The sequence below is a fragment of the Tursiops truncatus genome, chromosome 3, assembly GCF_011762595.2.
Source record: "Tursiops truncatus isolate mTurTru1 chromosome 3, mTurTru1.mat.Y, whole genome shotgun sequence".
NCBI lineage: Eukaryota > Metazoa > Chordata > Mammalia > Artiodactyla > Delphinidae > Tursiops > Tursiops truncatus.
This window is the reverse complement of record NC_047036.1, coordinates 60,803,615-60,820,419: the sequence shown is the minus strand read 5'-3', so window position 1 is coordinate 60,820,419 and position 16,805 is coordinate 60,803,615. Positions and strand designations below refer to the sequence as shown.

Sequence of the window (16,805 nt, the reverse complement as noted above, 5' to 3'; positions counted from 1 at the left end):
CATTAATAAATATCTTCTTGAAAATAAACATTAAAACTTGGGGGAAGGCTTCCCTGGTGGCGCAGTGGTTGAGAGTCCGCCTGCCGATGCAGGGGACGCGGGTTCGTGCCCCGGTCCGGGAAGATCCCACATGCCGCGGAGCGGCTGGGCCCGTGAGCCATGGCCGCTGAGCCTGCGCGTCCGGAGCCTGTGCTCCGCAGCGGGAGAGGCCACAATAGTGAAGAGGCCCGCGTACGGGAAAAAAACAAAAACAAAAAACAAAAAAACAAACGGGGGGAAATTTTGAGGGATTCATTTTGACATGAAGGACAATACATTTCCATGGGTGGGGAAGGCTTCTATGGGAATATTTGAGGAAATAAAATACTAGTCAAGTTCACAGAGAGTAGAGTTTGAGAAACTAATTTGGACCAAGTTTAGGTCCCTCTGTAAAAGACCTCTTGATGGTTTTCTAGGTTCTCCTGAGGATATGATTTCATCAAATGATGCAGACTGTTGATCCCAGGAATGAAGAGAAGAAAAAGCAGTTTTCTAATCCGAACAAATTCCAACAATTTAACTCTCACTTTTGTCCTTGTTTTCTGAGGGGAAAAAAAATCTGTGTAAGTCTTTGCAGACTTTGAATTTAATGCTTAAAATGTGCTGTCACATTAATGTGAGATCTAATCAAACGGTGCATGCTACCAGTGAGGACCAAAGGATAAAAATGTCAGGGCAGCAGAGGTGGCTTCAGAAAATTGCATTTTCAGGGCATTTGCTTCTTGTAGGAGTAACCCATGAGCAAGGAGAGAAACTCAGCCATAACACAGAATTTCTCCTCACTGTGCAGAAAGGAGGCAGATGTGCAGGTTTCAGCAGGGGGATGCTTTTCTTAGACACTGATAAATGATCATATTCCAAGAAAGAAAAGAAGATGCAATGCTTTTTAAAGAACTGTCTACTGACACCAAAAAAAGTGCAAGAGAGCATAGTAACTAAGATAACCAGTTCCAGAGCCAAATTGCCAAAACTCCAATCTCCACTATGCCATCTAATACTGTGCAACTTTGGGAACGTTCCTTCTCTGTGTCTCAGTATCCACACCTGCAAAGTGGGGATAGTTATAGCACCGCATTCATAGGCTGTTGTGAGATGTAAACAAGTTAATTCATAGATAGCACTTAGAACAGTGCCTGCTACATAGTAAATATAAAGTTCATGTTTGCCTATTATTAATTACATTTGTTCATCTGCATGTATACCTCTTTTTAAGCAAATGTGGGATCATGTTATAATATTATTCTACTACTTGCTATCACTTTATAGTATGTCTTAGATATTTCTTTAGCTCACCTTTTTAACCATTTACTTTAATGTCATTAAACATCTGATTCAATTTTAAAAAGGTTAAATCAGTAATGAAACTTGAATTATATTTATATAGCATAAAGTGGAAGGCAGAACTATTATAAAGTTAATCTGAACAACATAGCCAGCCATAAGACCTTGTCTTAAATACCTAACTTAAACTATTTTACTACCCCTTTGCCTAATTTTCTTTCAGACCCTGCCTTAATAATTTTCCTAGCCTTGGATTTGAGTTTCAGTACTTCTTTATAAGATACCTATAAAATTATATTGTTAAGATCATATTACATCTTTCAAACCCTGAGGAAATAATAGTGGTCACTTGCAAGACATTGGATTTAGCCTATTACATTTAGGAATGTAATAATCATACACATTCCTAACAGTTGTTTACCAGATAACAAATTAAATCTAACTTATTAAATATTTAAGATTAAATTCAGGATTAAAGAGCACAAGAATTCCTCAAAATGTAGTTTCCAAATAAAACTAAACTAGGGAGGCTATAGCCCAGGCTGGCTGGTTGAATTCTAAATCATTCACTAGAAATAATTATTCAAAGATGGATAATGCTTATTCTTTCTTTTATCTCAGCTAAAATTAAGAAAATCTATAGCAATAGAAAAGACTAAAAGTTTGGAGAAATTATTTATTCAACAAAGGCCATTTAAATCAAAGAATTCATTTATTCATTCTCTCAAAAGATGTTGTGGAATGAACTTTAAAACCAGAGAAAAGAAGGATAAGAGAGATTCAAATAGCTATACTCAATGGCAAAAAAGGATACAGTGTCATCAATTAAAAAAAAAATAGCTACCACTTACTGAGCATCTACTATGCACCAGACATTGTGCCTTACTATTTATTTTAAATATAGTAATTATCTTACATAATCATTACAATTCTGAAAGCTACATAGTGCAATCCCCATTTTACTGATGAGGAAATTTAAACTTGGAGAGATTATGTGGGTAGCTTAAGGTCCAAGAGTTAATAAATGGTGGAACTTATGCTTTCCAAGATGGGATGGTTTCAGTTAATCAATGTTCTGTATTTATTGAGTGTCTATTATGTGCAAGGCAATACTGGGCACTGTAAAGGATATGAAAATGCTTATAACAGTTTTTGACACTCAGAAGCTCTTAAGTAAGTTAAAATAATACTCTCACTAGGTTAAAGAAATAAACTAAAACATCTGTGAAAGAGAGAGACAGAGAAAAAGTGTAGAGGGAAGAGGAGAAGGATACCAAACAGTTAAACGCCAGGTACTGCTAGACATTATATACATTTTCTCCTTTAATTCTCATAGGCATTGTTAATTCATTTTACAAATGAAGAAACTGAAGCTCAGAAAGAGCAAATGAAATCTTTCTGAGTAGGTAAAAATATGGTCCATTTTAGAATCCAGGAAAGGCACTAAAGTAAGTAGCCCAGGGTCCAACTTTATGCCTCAGTGGCTGGGAAAGCCACCAACTAGGGAGAGAATGTGTGGTGTGTGTGCAGGAACGAGAATTTTAAATCTTTGGTAGCAGACTGATTTTCCCCTCTAATGATCAAAGAATTCTAGACCTTTCAAATGTAGAAGTCATTAGCAGCCTCCTCTTTTTATGGCAGAGGAAACCAGGAGTCAGGCAGTGAGAGTCTTGCTCAAGGTATGATGTGAGGATGTGGGCAGCTGAAATGGTGATTTGCTGCTCCTGACTGCCTGGCGAGGGCCCATTCACATCTTCTAATTGTATGTAGTCACTGACTGCTGCAAAGAAAGCGAAGACTAACTATGGTATAATAATGTGTGTCCCCTGGACTTTCAGGCCACTCTCTATTTTCAGTTTATCTTGCTCTCCATGGTTTCTAGTCAGCAAAAGAAACCAGGATGAAGAAGGCATTCAGTAGAAAAGGTTGCCGTGAATGAAGATTCAAAGCTTTTTAAGGGATCCTGCTTTTAACCTCGCTCTCAGACCTTTCAGTATCAGCACTCAGATATCAGCAATCCAAGTTCTGGGGTGGTGACTGTCAATCCAGACTTCTTCAGAGTGATTCATAGACTTGAACCCACAAATTCCACCTGAGTATGTATGAGTGAAATTGAAGTATTCTCACCTGTTTGAGAATTATCTCCTGAGTCACGATGAACCTTGTGAATCTAAAGTTGTTCAGAAGTTTGGTAAAGCAAGAAAAAGAGATTTAAAATATGGTATTAGTTACATTTCCAGCCAAACAATTTCATTAAAAACTCTGAAAAATTCAAGAAAACAAGAAGTTGCACAGATAATATGAACAGATGAAAGATGGACACCAGCTGATAATACTACAAATTCTCTGTTACATCCAGACACTTATAGAATGCTTGAGCCTGACAGCAGGGAGATACCCAAGGGATACACTTTCTAAGCAAGACGTCTAGATCTCCAGTCAGCTGTTCTCATTTTGACAGTCTGCAGAAATGCAGAAAGACAAAAAACCAAAATTTAAAACAAAATTTAAGATTTTTATATGTACTCTGTTTATATTTCAGACATGCTATACATTTTTCCTGTAATATAAAAGCAATCTAAATTTAAGCCTAGGATATTAAAAAACTTTCCCCCAAAGCTCTTCAAATGCACTTCAGTTATAGACAGTCAATTTACTAAATGTTTCTTCATAAAGTCTGAACTTTAGATTCAATTTTGCACCTAGTTCTTTCTCGGTATCAATTTTTTTGGGCTAATGCTCAGTACATATCTGTCAAATGTTTAGTGCAGTTATTAACATTAGAAATAATAAATATGCTTTCTTTGGGGGTTCTGTATTTCTGGTGTTTATAACTAAGACACTGTTACTGGGGCACACCTAGCTTTATCATGATTATAATCATGCTGCTTTGCTGCTAAATCCACCTACTTCCAGTTTCTCAAACCATCACACATTTGTAAGCACTGAATGAATGGAATAAATTAACCTGAAAAACAAGACAGATGAGTATGTAGGACTGTTTATGGGGGGAACATTAGTATGTTTAGCAGCATCAGCTGTAACAGCCAGAAGTCCCATATATTTCAGATACAGTAAAATGTTCCAGCTTGACTGAACCATTGAAAAATCATCATGTAAAACTGAAGTGTTAAAATAGGGGTTTTGTATGAATTATTCTGCACAGTTCATTCCACATAATTACAGAAAAAATTACACAGCCAGCCTGTGTGAGATCTTGGCCTTATATGTGACTAAGGGCTGTGGCTTATTTATCCCGTAACTATGGGAACTTTTTATTTCTTCTGTGAACAACTGTTTTATGTTTTTTCTTTACAAATAAAGATCATTTGCTACAAAGCTACTGAGTGCAGTATGAATTTCTGATAACCAAATGAATACAACTTTTTCTCAGTCAGCTTCAGCTCAAAAGCAAGTGATCTTTAAATGCTTAGCTTTTCTCTTTGACTCACAATACATCTCTCCTTTAGGAACAAAGCCCCATGGCCACTTTCTTGTCTTTCGTTGACTTCTGCAGGCCAGCTGATTGAACTGTGGGCCTCCTAGGAGGTCAGTGTAGGCTTTGTGCTCCATCTAGTCTCGACGGAACTAGATGAAGCCCAAGGTCCAGCAGATGCACAGTCCAACCCTGCCTTTGGGTCGGAAATGTGCACCTGCCCCTGAAGGGAGAAGAGGGGACAGGGAGGAGGGGAGAGGAGAGGTACCGGGTCTGTCTGCTGAGGTGGCTCTGGACTTTCTCCACACAGGATGTTGCATTCAGCGATTTCTGAGCTGAGCACGCTGCATCCCCATAAACCTGTGGCCCTCAATTGGCTCATCTGTCTCTGATGGGCTCTTCGTTAGGGACAGCAGCAGAAACTGGAAGTACTCCTCAAACAACCAATCACCACTTGCTTTGCACGCAGAGGTTCTGCAGGGCTGTGTCAGGTCATAATTCCCTTCACAATCCTCTGTGGTAAGAGCAGTGCCTGAGGACAGTTTGCCCATCACACCCCAGCAGTGCTAGGTTTTTACTGAAGCTTCCAACTCAGGTTATCTTCCTGCCTCTCCCAGATACCTCCTTTTACAACCAAAGATTCATGTGAATGAAAACAATTCTTTTAGAATTACAATTTTCTTCTTGGAAGGCTAAACCCACCCATCATTTATAACTTGGTATGAATGCTTTTATTAAAATTATTTCCTCAGGGCTTCCCTGGTGGCGCAGTGGTTGAGAGTCCGCCTGCCGATGCAGGGGACACGGGTTCGTGCCCCGGTCCGGGAAGATCCCACATGGCGTGGAGCGGCTGGGCCCGTGAGCCATGGCCGCTGAGCCTGCGCGTCCGGAGCCTGCGCTCCATCCGCAATGGGAGAGGCCACAGCAGTGTTTTTTTACCGCAAAAAAAAAACAAAACAAAAAAACCCAAAATTATTTCCTCATAATTCTCAGTCAGGTTCACTGAAGAAATACAGAGAACGAGTGGTCCTGTAGTTTGGCACTCTCTGGTGGGCAGCCAGGAGAGGCCTGTGGGCAGGAAGAGAGGAGGAACCACTTCTCCTGTGACCAAAGCAGCCATCTCTTACATGTTTGCACGGTGCTAGCAGCTCTACATTTACAATCTAGTCATTACAGCACCCTTGAAAGGAGGAAAGGTTGTCATTCCTTCTGACAGATGCAGAAGCTGAGGTTTCGAGAAGTTGAGGGGCTTGTCTGAACCACACAGCTAGCACGCAGCAGATCCCAATTTCAAACCCAGCTCTCTCCATCTAAAACCACTTCTCTTTGTCACGTTGCTCTCTACAGTCAGGCCCCAGAAGGGAAGCCCCGGCGCAAGCTTGTTAAACTGGGGTCTGAGGACAATATCCCTGGGTTCAGTGAAGGGCATGTGTCTGAATACAATTTTCTGTGTAATTTTGGGGAGGGTTTCAATCTCTGCTATCGATAGGTTTTGTCACATGCATGCTAAAGCAAAGAAAAGAAATCGTAATTCAATGGTTACACGTCAGCCAATCTCTCCAGAGTGTAGTGTTTTTGTTTTCCCTTTTGTAATGGAAATGCATACAGTAATGACTAAGAATTCTGATATCATGTGTCCCCCAGGCTTCAGCACTAAGGTTCTGCAATGTGAATACTGCTGGCCTTGCCTGTGCCATTCTTGCCAGAGCTCAAAGCTGGAATTTCTTAGCAAGGCCTTGGAAGCTTATAGCCTGTTTTTGGGGAAAAAAAAATCATAATTCCAATCTTTTAATTCCTTAAAATACTATAGGTTCCCACAAGTGTTACTGTCCTTGTGCTAAATGCTTTGTGTACAGATACCTGATTATGCTTGGCTCAAAAGCACTACGAATTCTGGGTGTGTGTGTGTACACGTGCGTGTATGTGTGATTTCAGGGTCATTTGATTGTTTTCCTCTTAAAGAATAATCATTTTAAGACGATATTTTCTTTACACATCCACCAGAATGTCTAAAAAGGAAATTCTGTCAAGTATGTGGAACAAGTAGAACTCTCACATGTTGGAGGGTGTATAAAGTGGTACAGACACTACAAAAAAGGTCTGGTAGTTTCTTACAAAATTAAACATATGCCTACACTATGACCCAACAAATAACATACAAGGGAATCCCCATAAGGTTAACCGCTGATCTTTCAGCAGAAACTCTGCAAGGCAGAAGAGACTGGCAGGACATATTTAAAGTGATGAAAGAGAAAAACCTACAACCAAGATTACTCTACCGAGCAAGGATCTCATTCAGATTCGAGGAAAAATTAAAACCTTTACAGACAAGCAAAAGTTAAGAGAGTTCAGCAGCACCAAACCAGCTTTACAACAAATGCTAAAGGAACGTCTCTAGGCAGGAAACACAAGAGAAGGAAAAGACCTACAATAACAAACCCCAAACAATTAAGAAAATGGTAACATAGGAAGACACATATCAATAACTACCTTAAACATAAATGGATTAAATGCTCCAACCAAAAGACACACACTGGCTGAATGGATACAAAAACAAGACCTGTATATATGCTGTCTACAAGAGACCCACTTCAGACCTAGGGACACATACAGACTGAAAGTGAGGGGATGAAAAAGATATTCCATGCAAATGGAAATCAAAAGAAAGCTGGAGTAGCAATTCTCATATCAGCCAAAATAGACTTTAAAACAAAGACTATTACAAGAGACAAAGAAGGACACTACATAATGATGAAGGGAATCAATCCAAGAAGAAGGTATAACAATTGTAAATATTTATGCACCCAACATAGCACACGATAAATAAGGTGAATGCTAACAGCCATAAAAGGGGAAATCAAGAGTAACACAATCATAGTATGAGACTTTAACACCCCACTTTCACCAATGGACAGATCATCCAAAATGAAAATAAATAAGGAAACACAAGCTTTAAATGATACATTAAACAAGATGGACTTAATAGATATTTATGGGACATTCCATCCAAAAACAACAGAATACACTTTCTTCTCAAGTGCTCATGGAACATTCTCCAGGATAGATCATATCCTGGGTCACAAATCAAGCCTTGGTAAATTTAAGAAAATTGAAATCGTATCAAGTATCTTTTCTGACCACAATGCTATGAGACTAGATATCAATTACAGGAAAGAATCTGGAAAAAATACAAACACACGGAGGCTAAACAATACACTACTTAATAAGCAAGAGATCACTGAGGACATAAAAAAATACCTAGAAACAAATGACAATGGAGACACAACAACCCAAAACCTATGGGATGTAGCAAAAGCAGTTCTAAGAGGGAAGTTTATAGCAATACAACCCTACCTCAAGAAACAAGAAATGTCTCAAATAAACAACCTAACCTTACACCTAAAGCAATTAGAGAAGCAAGAACAAAAGAACCCCTAAAGTTAGCAGAAGGAAAGAAATCATAAAGATCAGATCAGAAATAAATGAAAAAGAAATGAAGGAAACAATAGCAAAGATCAATAAAACTAAAAGCTGGTTCTTTGAGAAGATAAACAAAATTGATAAACCATTAGCCAGACTCATCAAGAAAAAAATGGAGAAGACTCAAATCAATAGAATTAGATGAAAAAGCAGAAGTAACAACTGATACTGCAGAAATACAAAGGATCATGAGAGATTACTACAAGCAACTATATGCCAATAAAATGGACAACCTGGAAGAAATGGACAAATTCTTAGAAAAGTACAACCTTTCGAGACTGAACCAAGAAGAAATAGAAAATATAAACAGACCAATCACAAGCACTGAAATTGAGACTGTGATCAAAAATCTTCCAGCAAACAAAAGCCCAGAACCAGATGGCTTCACAGGCGAATACTATCAAACATTTAGAGAAGAGCTAACACCTATCCTTCTCAAACTCTTCCAAAATATAGCAGAGGGAGGAATACTGCCAAACTCATTCAACGAGGCCACCATCACTCTGATACCAAAACCAGAGAAAGATGTTCACAAAAGAAGAGAACTACAGGCCAATATCACTGATGAACATAGATGCAAATAGCCTCAACAAAATACTAGCAAACAGAATCCAACAGCACATTAAAAGGATCATACACCATGATCAAGTGGGGTTTATCCCAGGAATGCAAGGATTCTTCAATATATGCAAATCAATTAATGTGATACACCATACTAACAAACTGAAGGATAAAACCCATATGATCATCTCAATAGACGCAGAAAAAGCTTTCAACAAAATTCAACACCAATTTATGATAATCCTCGAGAAAGTAGGCATAGAGGGAACTTACCTCAACATAATAAAGGCCATATTTTACAAACCCACAACCAACATCATTCTCAATGGTGAAAAACAGAAACCATTTCCACTAAGACCAGGAACAAGACAAGGTTGCCCACTCTCACCACTAATATTCAACATAGTTTTGGAAGTTTTAGCCATGGCAATCAGAGAAGAAAAAAAAAAGAAATCCAAATTGGAAAAGAAGAAGTAAAGCTGTCACTGTTTGCAGATGACCTGATACTATACATAGAGAATCCTAAAGATGTTACCAGAAAACTGCTAGAGCTCATCAATGAATTTGGTAAAGTAGCAGGATACAAAATTAATGCACAGAAATCTCTTGCATTCCTCTACACTAATGATGAAAAATCTGAAAGATAAATTAAGGAAACACTCCCATTTACTATTGCAACAAAAAGAATAAAATACCTAGGAATAAACCTACCTAAGGAGACAAAAGACCTCTATGCAGAAAACTATAAGACACTGATGAAAGATATTAAAGATGATAAATACAGATGGAGAGATATACCATGTTCTTGGATTGGAAGAATCAACATTGTGAAAATGACTACAGTACCCAAAGCAATCTACAGATTCAATGCAATCCCCATCAAACTAAACAATGGCATTTTTCACAGAACTAGAACAAAAAATTTCACAATTTGTATGGAAACACAAAAGACCCCAAATAGCCAAAGCAATCATGAGAAAGAAAAATGGAGCTGTTGGAATCAGGCTCCCGGACTTCAGACCATACTACAAAGCTACAGTAATCAAGACATTATGGTACTGGCACAAAAACAGAAATATAGATCAATGGAACAGGATAGAAAGCCCAGAGAGAAACCTATGCATATATGTTCACCTCATCTTTGATAAAGGAGGCAAGAATATACAACAGAGAAAAGACAGCCTCTTCAATAAGTGGTGCTGGGAAAACTGGACAGCTACATGTAAAAAAATGAAATTAGAACACTCCCTAACACCATACACAAAAATAAACTCAAAATGGATTAAAGGCCTAAATGTAAGGCCACACACTATAAAACTCTTAAAAGAAAACATAGGCAGAACACTCTGACATAAATCACAGCAAGATCCTTTTTGACCTACCTGCTAGAGAAATGGAAATAAAAACAAAAATAAACAAATGGGACCTAATGAAGCTTAAAAGCTTTTGCACAGCAAAGGAAACTATAAACAAGATGAAGAGACAACCCTCAGAATGGGAGAAAATATTTGCAAGTGAAGCAACTGACAAAGGATTAATCTCCAAAATATACAAGCAGTTCATGCAGCTCAATATCAAAAAAAAACCCAATCCAAAAATGGGCAGAAGACCTAAATAGACATTTCTCCAAATAAGATATACAGATTGCCAACAAACACATGAAAGGGTGCTCAACATCACTAATCATTAGAGAAATGCAAATCAAAACTATAATGAGGTATCACCTCACACCAGTCAGAATGGCCATCATCAAAAAATCTACAAATAATAAATTCTGGAGAGGGTGTGGAGAAAAGGGAACCCTCTTGCTCTGTTGGTGGGAATGTAAATTGATACAGGCACTATGGAGAACCATATGGTGGTTCCTTACAAAACTAAAAATAGAACTACTATACGACCCAGTAATCCCACTACTGGGCATATACCCTGAGAAAACCATAATTCAAAAAGAGTCATGTACCACAATGTTCACTGAAGCACTATTTACAATAGCCAGGACATGGAAGCAACCTAAGTGTCCATCGACAGATGAATGGATAAAGAAGATGTGGCACATATATACAATGGAATATTACTCAGCTATAAAAAGAAATGAAATTGAGTTATTTGTAGTGAGGTAGATGGACCTAGAGTCTGTTATACAGAGTGAAGTAAGTCAGAAAGAGAAAAACAAATCCCGTATGCTCACACATATATATGGAATAAAAAAAAAAAATTGGTTCTGAAGAACCTAGGGGCAGGACAGGAATAAAGACGCAGACGTTGCGAATGGACTTGAGGACACAGGGAGGGGGAAGGGTAAGCTGGGATGTAGTGAGAGAGTGGCATGGACTTATATATACACTACCAAATGTAAAATAGGTAGCTAGTGGGAAGCAGCCACATAGCACAGGGAGATCAGCTCGGTGCTTTGTGTCCACCTGGAGGGGTGGGATAGGGAGGGTGGGAGGGAGACGCAAGAGGGAGGAGATATGGTGATATATGTATAGCTGATTCAATTTGTTATAAAGCAGAAACTAACCACCATTGTAAAGCAATTATACTCCAGTAAAGATGTTAAAAAAATAATGAGTCAAGGCAAGGATCACAACAATAACAAGCTAACAAGCAAATAAATACTAGATACCTCCTTCAACATTCATTTCAGAATCACCTTGGGAGAGTGTGAAAAGCATTTGGTAGAAATATCTGAATCTGCTTTTGTCATTACGGAATGACAGTCATACGAGGCATCAGTCGTAATTAAAATCACCAGGTTCCCAGTATGTGAGCCTGGGGGTCATCCATGATGCTTTCTTTTCTCTCATCCTCATGACTAGTCCATCATCAAATCCTGTAAAATCTCACTTCTAAACACCTCTGGGATTACCCATTTCTCTCCTCTGTCAGAGTACAAGGCTACCATCAGCTCTCGTCTAACTCTAACCTCAGCAATAACCCTCACAACCTAACCCATTCTCAACTGTTCAATGAGTGTAATCTTGCAAAACTGTACATTTAATCCTGTCATTCTCCTGCTTAAAACTCACACTTCCCAATCGGTCTCAGGGTCAGCCCCATTTGACAACCTGGCTATGAGGCTGTGCTCACCCTGGCCCCTGCCAGCTCCCCAGATGCACCACTGACCCCTGCTACTCTGTCCTGGGCTTTCAGCTTGCAGGCCACACTGCCATCCCTCTCATTTTTCCATGTTCTTTACTACCTCAGAGCCTTTGCACATGTGACTCTTGCCCAGAAAGCTTCCCAACCCATTCTCTTCCTTTTGCCTATTTATCCTGCAGATCTTAGCTGAACGGTGGTTTCTCAGGGAAGCCTTCCCGGGTATTTCCTGCCCATCCCAGTCCCTCACGAGGTTAAGTCCTAGTGTCCTATGTTCTCAATGGACTTTTCCTTTATTGCGTTTTTTTTACAGTTCATAACTTTGTACTTATTTGATTGTTTGTTATCCTTCCCAACTGTAAGTCCTACTTTTAGCAGGAGCTGTGTCTCACTTGATTACCTTTGTATACTGAGTGCTAACATACTACTTGCACATAGAAGTTCAGTAAATATGAGTCCATAAGAACTGAGGTTAACCAGGTTCTTTACCTTACAGCTTGTGGTGAAAACACTGTTGTTAATGATTTGACCATCATATTGGTCTTTGTTGATTATACTTAATACGGATGGCTCTAAAGCATTTCATGGTAGAATACTGATAAGGAAGTTTTCCATAAAATGAGTGTTTTTTTTTAAAAAAGCAAATACAGTAGTGATTTAAAAAAAATCCATGTGCTCTGATAGCGTCAAATCTATGACAAGCAAAAGAGCTGGTGTGATGGTGAGAAATCAAGGCTATCAAACACCTGAGTGCACCCTCGTCCCTGAACCAGTTGCTGCGCCTCTGAGAGATTCTTTGTTAAGTTTCTCATCGTAATCAATGCAGTGATAAAACCCAGTAGATATTATTTAAAAAACAAAATGATTGTTCATATCTGTACATACATTTGTAAAGGAATGATAAGTGACTTTGAAGTATTTCTTGATTATACAGAAGAATGCTGGCTTTGATCAGAGTTTTCAACCTTTGGCTTTGTGTTGTTTGCTTGTTTTTTGCGTCTTCCCCACCCCAAATATGATGAAAAGGGGTAAAAACCTGGTTAAGATGAAGAAAAGCACTATTCTCTTAAATAATCAGTGTAAGAAATCTTTAAGGGTGAACATTCTTGACCAAAAACTTCATGACAAAACAACGCTTTCACGTATAATGATATGACTTCAGTAATGCAGTGGAGTTTGAACGCTGGATGAGAAACTTGATTATGGGAACTGAGTCATTCGAGGCCCTCCCTTCATTTACATGCAAGGAAAATGATAGTGTGAGTGGTCTAATACAGAATTTCTTTGATCATCTTTCTTTACTGAAGATACTCTGATGAGTATTTCCTCAGAAGGTATGAATATCTGATGCATAGATCAAAGATCCTTTCTATCTGCTCTATTTTCAAAAACCACTTGAAGATACACTTCTCAAAATTCCCAAACAGCAAACAAACACCAACAGTGTTCTCTAAACACTGAAAGAAAACGCCTCATGCAACATTCTGGATCCCTGCCCTCAATGGTTACCTTTACATAAGCTCCCAAAGCCATGGACAAGTTGTTGTCGTTGTTCTCACGTACTCTGAGTCTGGTTTCTCAAAATACTATAGCACCGAGACAGAGGAGAAATTGCCTGGATACCAATTGATGCTCCGTGTCAGATCTCCGCACTTCGGTTAATTTTATGAGCCTTACAGACTCAAAGTAACATCATCTCTGCTCTTTTATCTTGATGGTAATTTAAAATGTTACTTATATCAAAGCAACATGCATTGGTTTGATATAAATGAAAATGCATATGAATATTTAAGATTACACAAGATTAAAAAGAAGGATCTCAAGCTGCTTTTTTTTTTTTTTTGTTAATTTGCTGAAAATAAATATCTCCTGTGCTGTTAGGTATTTTCTTGGAAAAACTTAAACAACCTTTTGTGCAGTCTCCGATCTAGCATGTTCAGATATGGCTGGTATCGCTTGGTCAAAACTTCTCTTACTTCTCTCACTAGTGTCCACTGGCCCTACATTCAACATGCGCTTGCAAAAGCCTTTACACAGAGAAGGACTCTCATGATGTAGCCCAGTGATAATCATTTTTCTGTGCTTATCTCATGGGAAAACACTTAATGCAAGCGACCATTCAGGCTTAGATGTTTTATCTTTTATCCCTTGTCCAGCTTCTCTTTTAATTGCTTTCAAATACCTACCACGTAAGCACCACTTTGCTTCATACCTGGCAAATACTGAGTTTTCTAATATGGAAATATGATAGTGATTCTCAAACTTCTGCCTAGAATTGGATCTCTAACAATTTCCCAGGTGAGGCCAGGGCTGCAGGTCTGGGGACCACGCTGCCATTCCTGATGCCTCCCCACTCAGAATGCTCTGCACCAGCAGCACTGGCAACACCTGGAGCTTGTTAACTCCACCCACTCCCAGGCTCACTCCAGACTCTGAATCAGAATCTGCATTTTAACATGTAATCTCTAAGTGATTTGATTACACATTACAGTTTGAGAAACACTGATTCAAGCTGAAAAATCATAGGATTGCCAACAGATCTTCTGATATCTCCATTTTTAGTTGTGTAAACGTATGAACTTCACTGAGTCTCAGTTTCCTTATGGGTAAATGGGGACCAATGCCTACTTTTTAGGATCTAAGAGGATTAAATGAATGTGTACAAAATGCCTAGCCTACTAGCTCTCAGGCTGGTCTTTTATGTCAGAGTCACATAGAAGGCTGGTTAAAACCACACTGCTGGGACTTCCCTGGCGGTCCAGTGGTTAAGACTCCGTGCTTCCGCTGCAGGGGGTACGGGTTTGATCCCTGGTTGGAGAACTAAAATCCCACATGCCGTGAGGTGCAGCCAAAAAAGAAGAAAAATCACACACACACACACACACACACACACACACACAAAACCACACATCTGTCGTGCTGGGCCCCCATAATTTCTGTTTCAGTAGGTGTAGGTCAGGGCCTGAGAAGTTGCATTTCTAACAAGTTCTGTAAGGCAGAGGCTGCTGATCCAGTGGCCGTACTTTGAGAACCACTGGCCTAGCCAATGGTGGGTGTCCAGATAGTGCTGGTCCCCTCGGCCTGCTCTTTCGTAGATGTATCCTGTTTGTTGAGAATATGGATGCAGCGCGCTTGCTATTTCAGGATGGAGTTTAGTTTACAGAAATCATTTCCTTTAAGGTAGACACATAAGCAGCACACTTGTGTTTCTCACTTCTATGCCATCATGCCTCTAGCCTGTGTCCCCTCACTGCTCAGTGACAAAGGAAAACATAGATCAAACTTACATATAAACTTATATGAAAGAAATTTCATTTTGCTTAACGTTTCTTGCTCTCAAAGAACTATCCATGACTGATGGCACTTTTGCTAAATATTCTATTGTGTAAACTCAGAGGCCTGCCAGGTTTGGTCAAGAGAATGAGGGAACTGCAATGATCTAACACTTTCTCACTCCTGTTACCCCAGCACTCAACAGAGATTCATTAAACTGCTTAATGACACCCAGACTTTGCTTGCACTGAGATTAGCATAAGATAGAAGCAATCAGCAGGACCTTTGCTTAATAAATCAGGCCCTTTGAAAGCTACCCAGAGGTGGGACAGCACAAAGGAAAAATTAGCAATGAGAGGACAGAATTGTAAAACAGTGTTATCATTGTGTGTCCTGAGGTTCTGAAAATGCTGTTCATTAGAATCTTTGCTTACATTTTGTGAACAATCACCCCCAGGAGAAAAAGGGTATCTCTAATTGGTACCTCATCTTCTAATTCAATTCAAGAAATATTTATTGGGCCTGTGAGACAAAGGTGGTTAGGACCTAGTCCCTGCTCTCAAGGGATTTACTAATAGGGGACAAAAAACAAGTCCTGTCACAATGAACTTATTCACTCTGTGTTGAGCGTGTACTATGTGTCTAGGTAATGTTCCAGACACTGGGGATGTGACAGAAAACAAAACAGATAGTTTCAGGAAGCTGGTTCAAAAGTGCCAAGATAGCATTTCACAAAGGGTATGATGCTGAGGGGTTAAAAGGTAAGTTAAGGGCATTCCAAAACTTGATGCTAAATAACCTGGAATCATATATTCAAGTCGTTTGTCCTTTAATGTTTTTCCAAGCCTTCTGGGTTTATCAAGGAGAAAGCCTCAGGTTGGTGGGTCTTTAACACCTACCACTTTCCAAGGAGAGGGGGCTCAGTCTCCAAACTTTCAACCAACAGCCATAGCTTTCTAGATTTACTAACACTGTGGGGGTTTTTTCTACTACATCTATTTTACTGTTAACCTTTCATTATGGCTAACTATTGTGGTATTCCATTTTATGGTAGCAATTACTGTGGTGATATAAAGTTTTAGAAGTGACTCCTTCTTGGAAGAGGTAAAACTGTCACTCTATGCAGATGACACGATACTATATATAGAAAACCCTAAGGACTCCACACAAAAACTACTAGATCTAATAAATGAATTCAGCAAAGTAGCAGGATACAAGATTAACATGAAAAAATCAGTTGCATTTCTTTACACTAACAATGAAATGTCAGAAAGGGAATGTAAAAAAAACAATACCTTTTAAAATAGCACCAAAAAATAAAATACCTAGGAATAAACCTAACCAAGAGGTGAAACACTTATATGCTGAGAACCATAAAACATTAATAAAGGAAATTAAAGACAATTCAAAGAAATGGAAAGATATTCCATGCTCTTGGATTGGAAGAATTAACATTGTTAAAATGGCCACACTACCCAAAGCAACTTACAGATTTAATATGATCCCTATCAAATTACCCATGGCATTTTTCACAGAACTAGAACAAATAATCCAAAAATTTATATGGAATCATAAAAGACCCAGAATTGCCAAAGCAATCCTGAGGAAAAAAACAAAGCAGGAGGCATAACTCTCC

At 38.9% G+C, this 16,805-nt stretch overlaps 1 protein-coding gene across 4 annotated transcripts in view; it reads right to left on the bottom strand.

Annotated features, from left to right (window-relative positions):
* Positions 1 to 16,805, bottom strand: part of PDE8B (phosphodiesterase 8B) — a 320,960-nt gene that overhangs the window by 28,846 nt on the left and 275,309 nt on the right. For all 4 annotated transcript variants that reach the window (XM_019929794.3, XM_073802226.1, XM_073802224.1 and 1 more), the window contains one exon: positions 3,448 to 3,490. In XM_019929794.3, the coding sequence (XP_019785353.1) occupies positions 3,448 to 3,490 (43 nt within the window). The remainder of the gene's footprint in view (positions 1 to 3,447; positions 3,491 to 16,805) is intronic.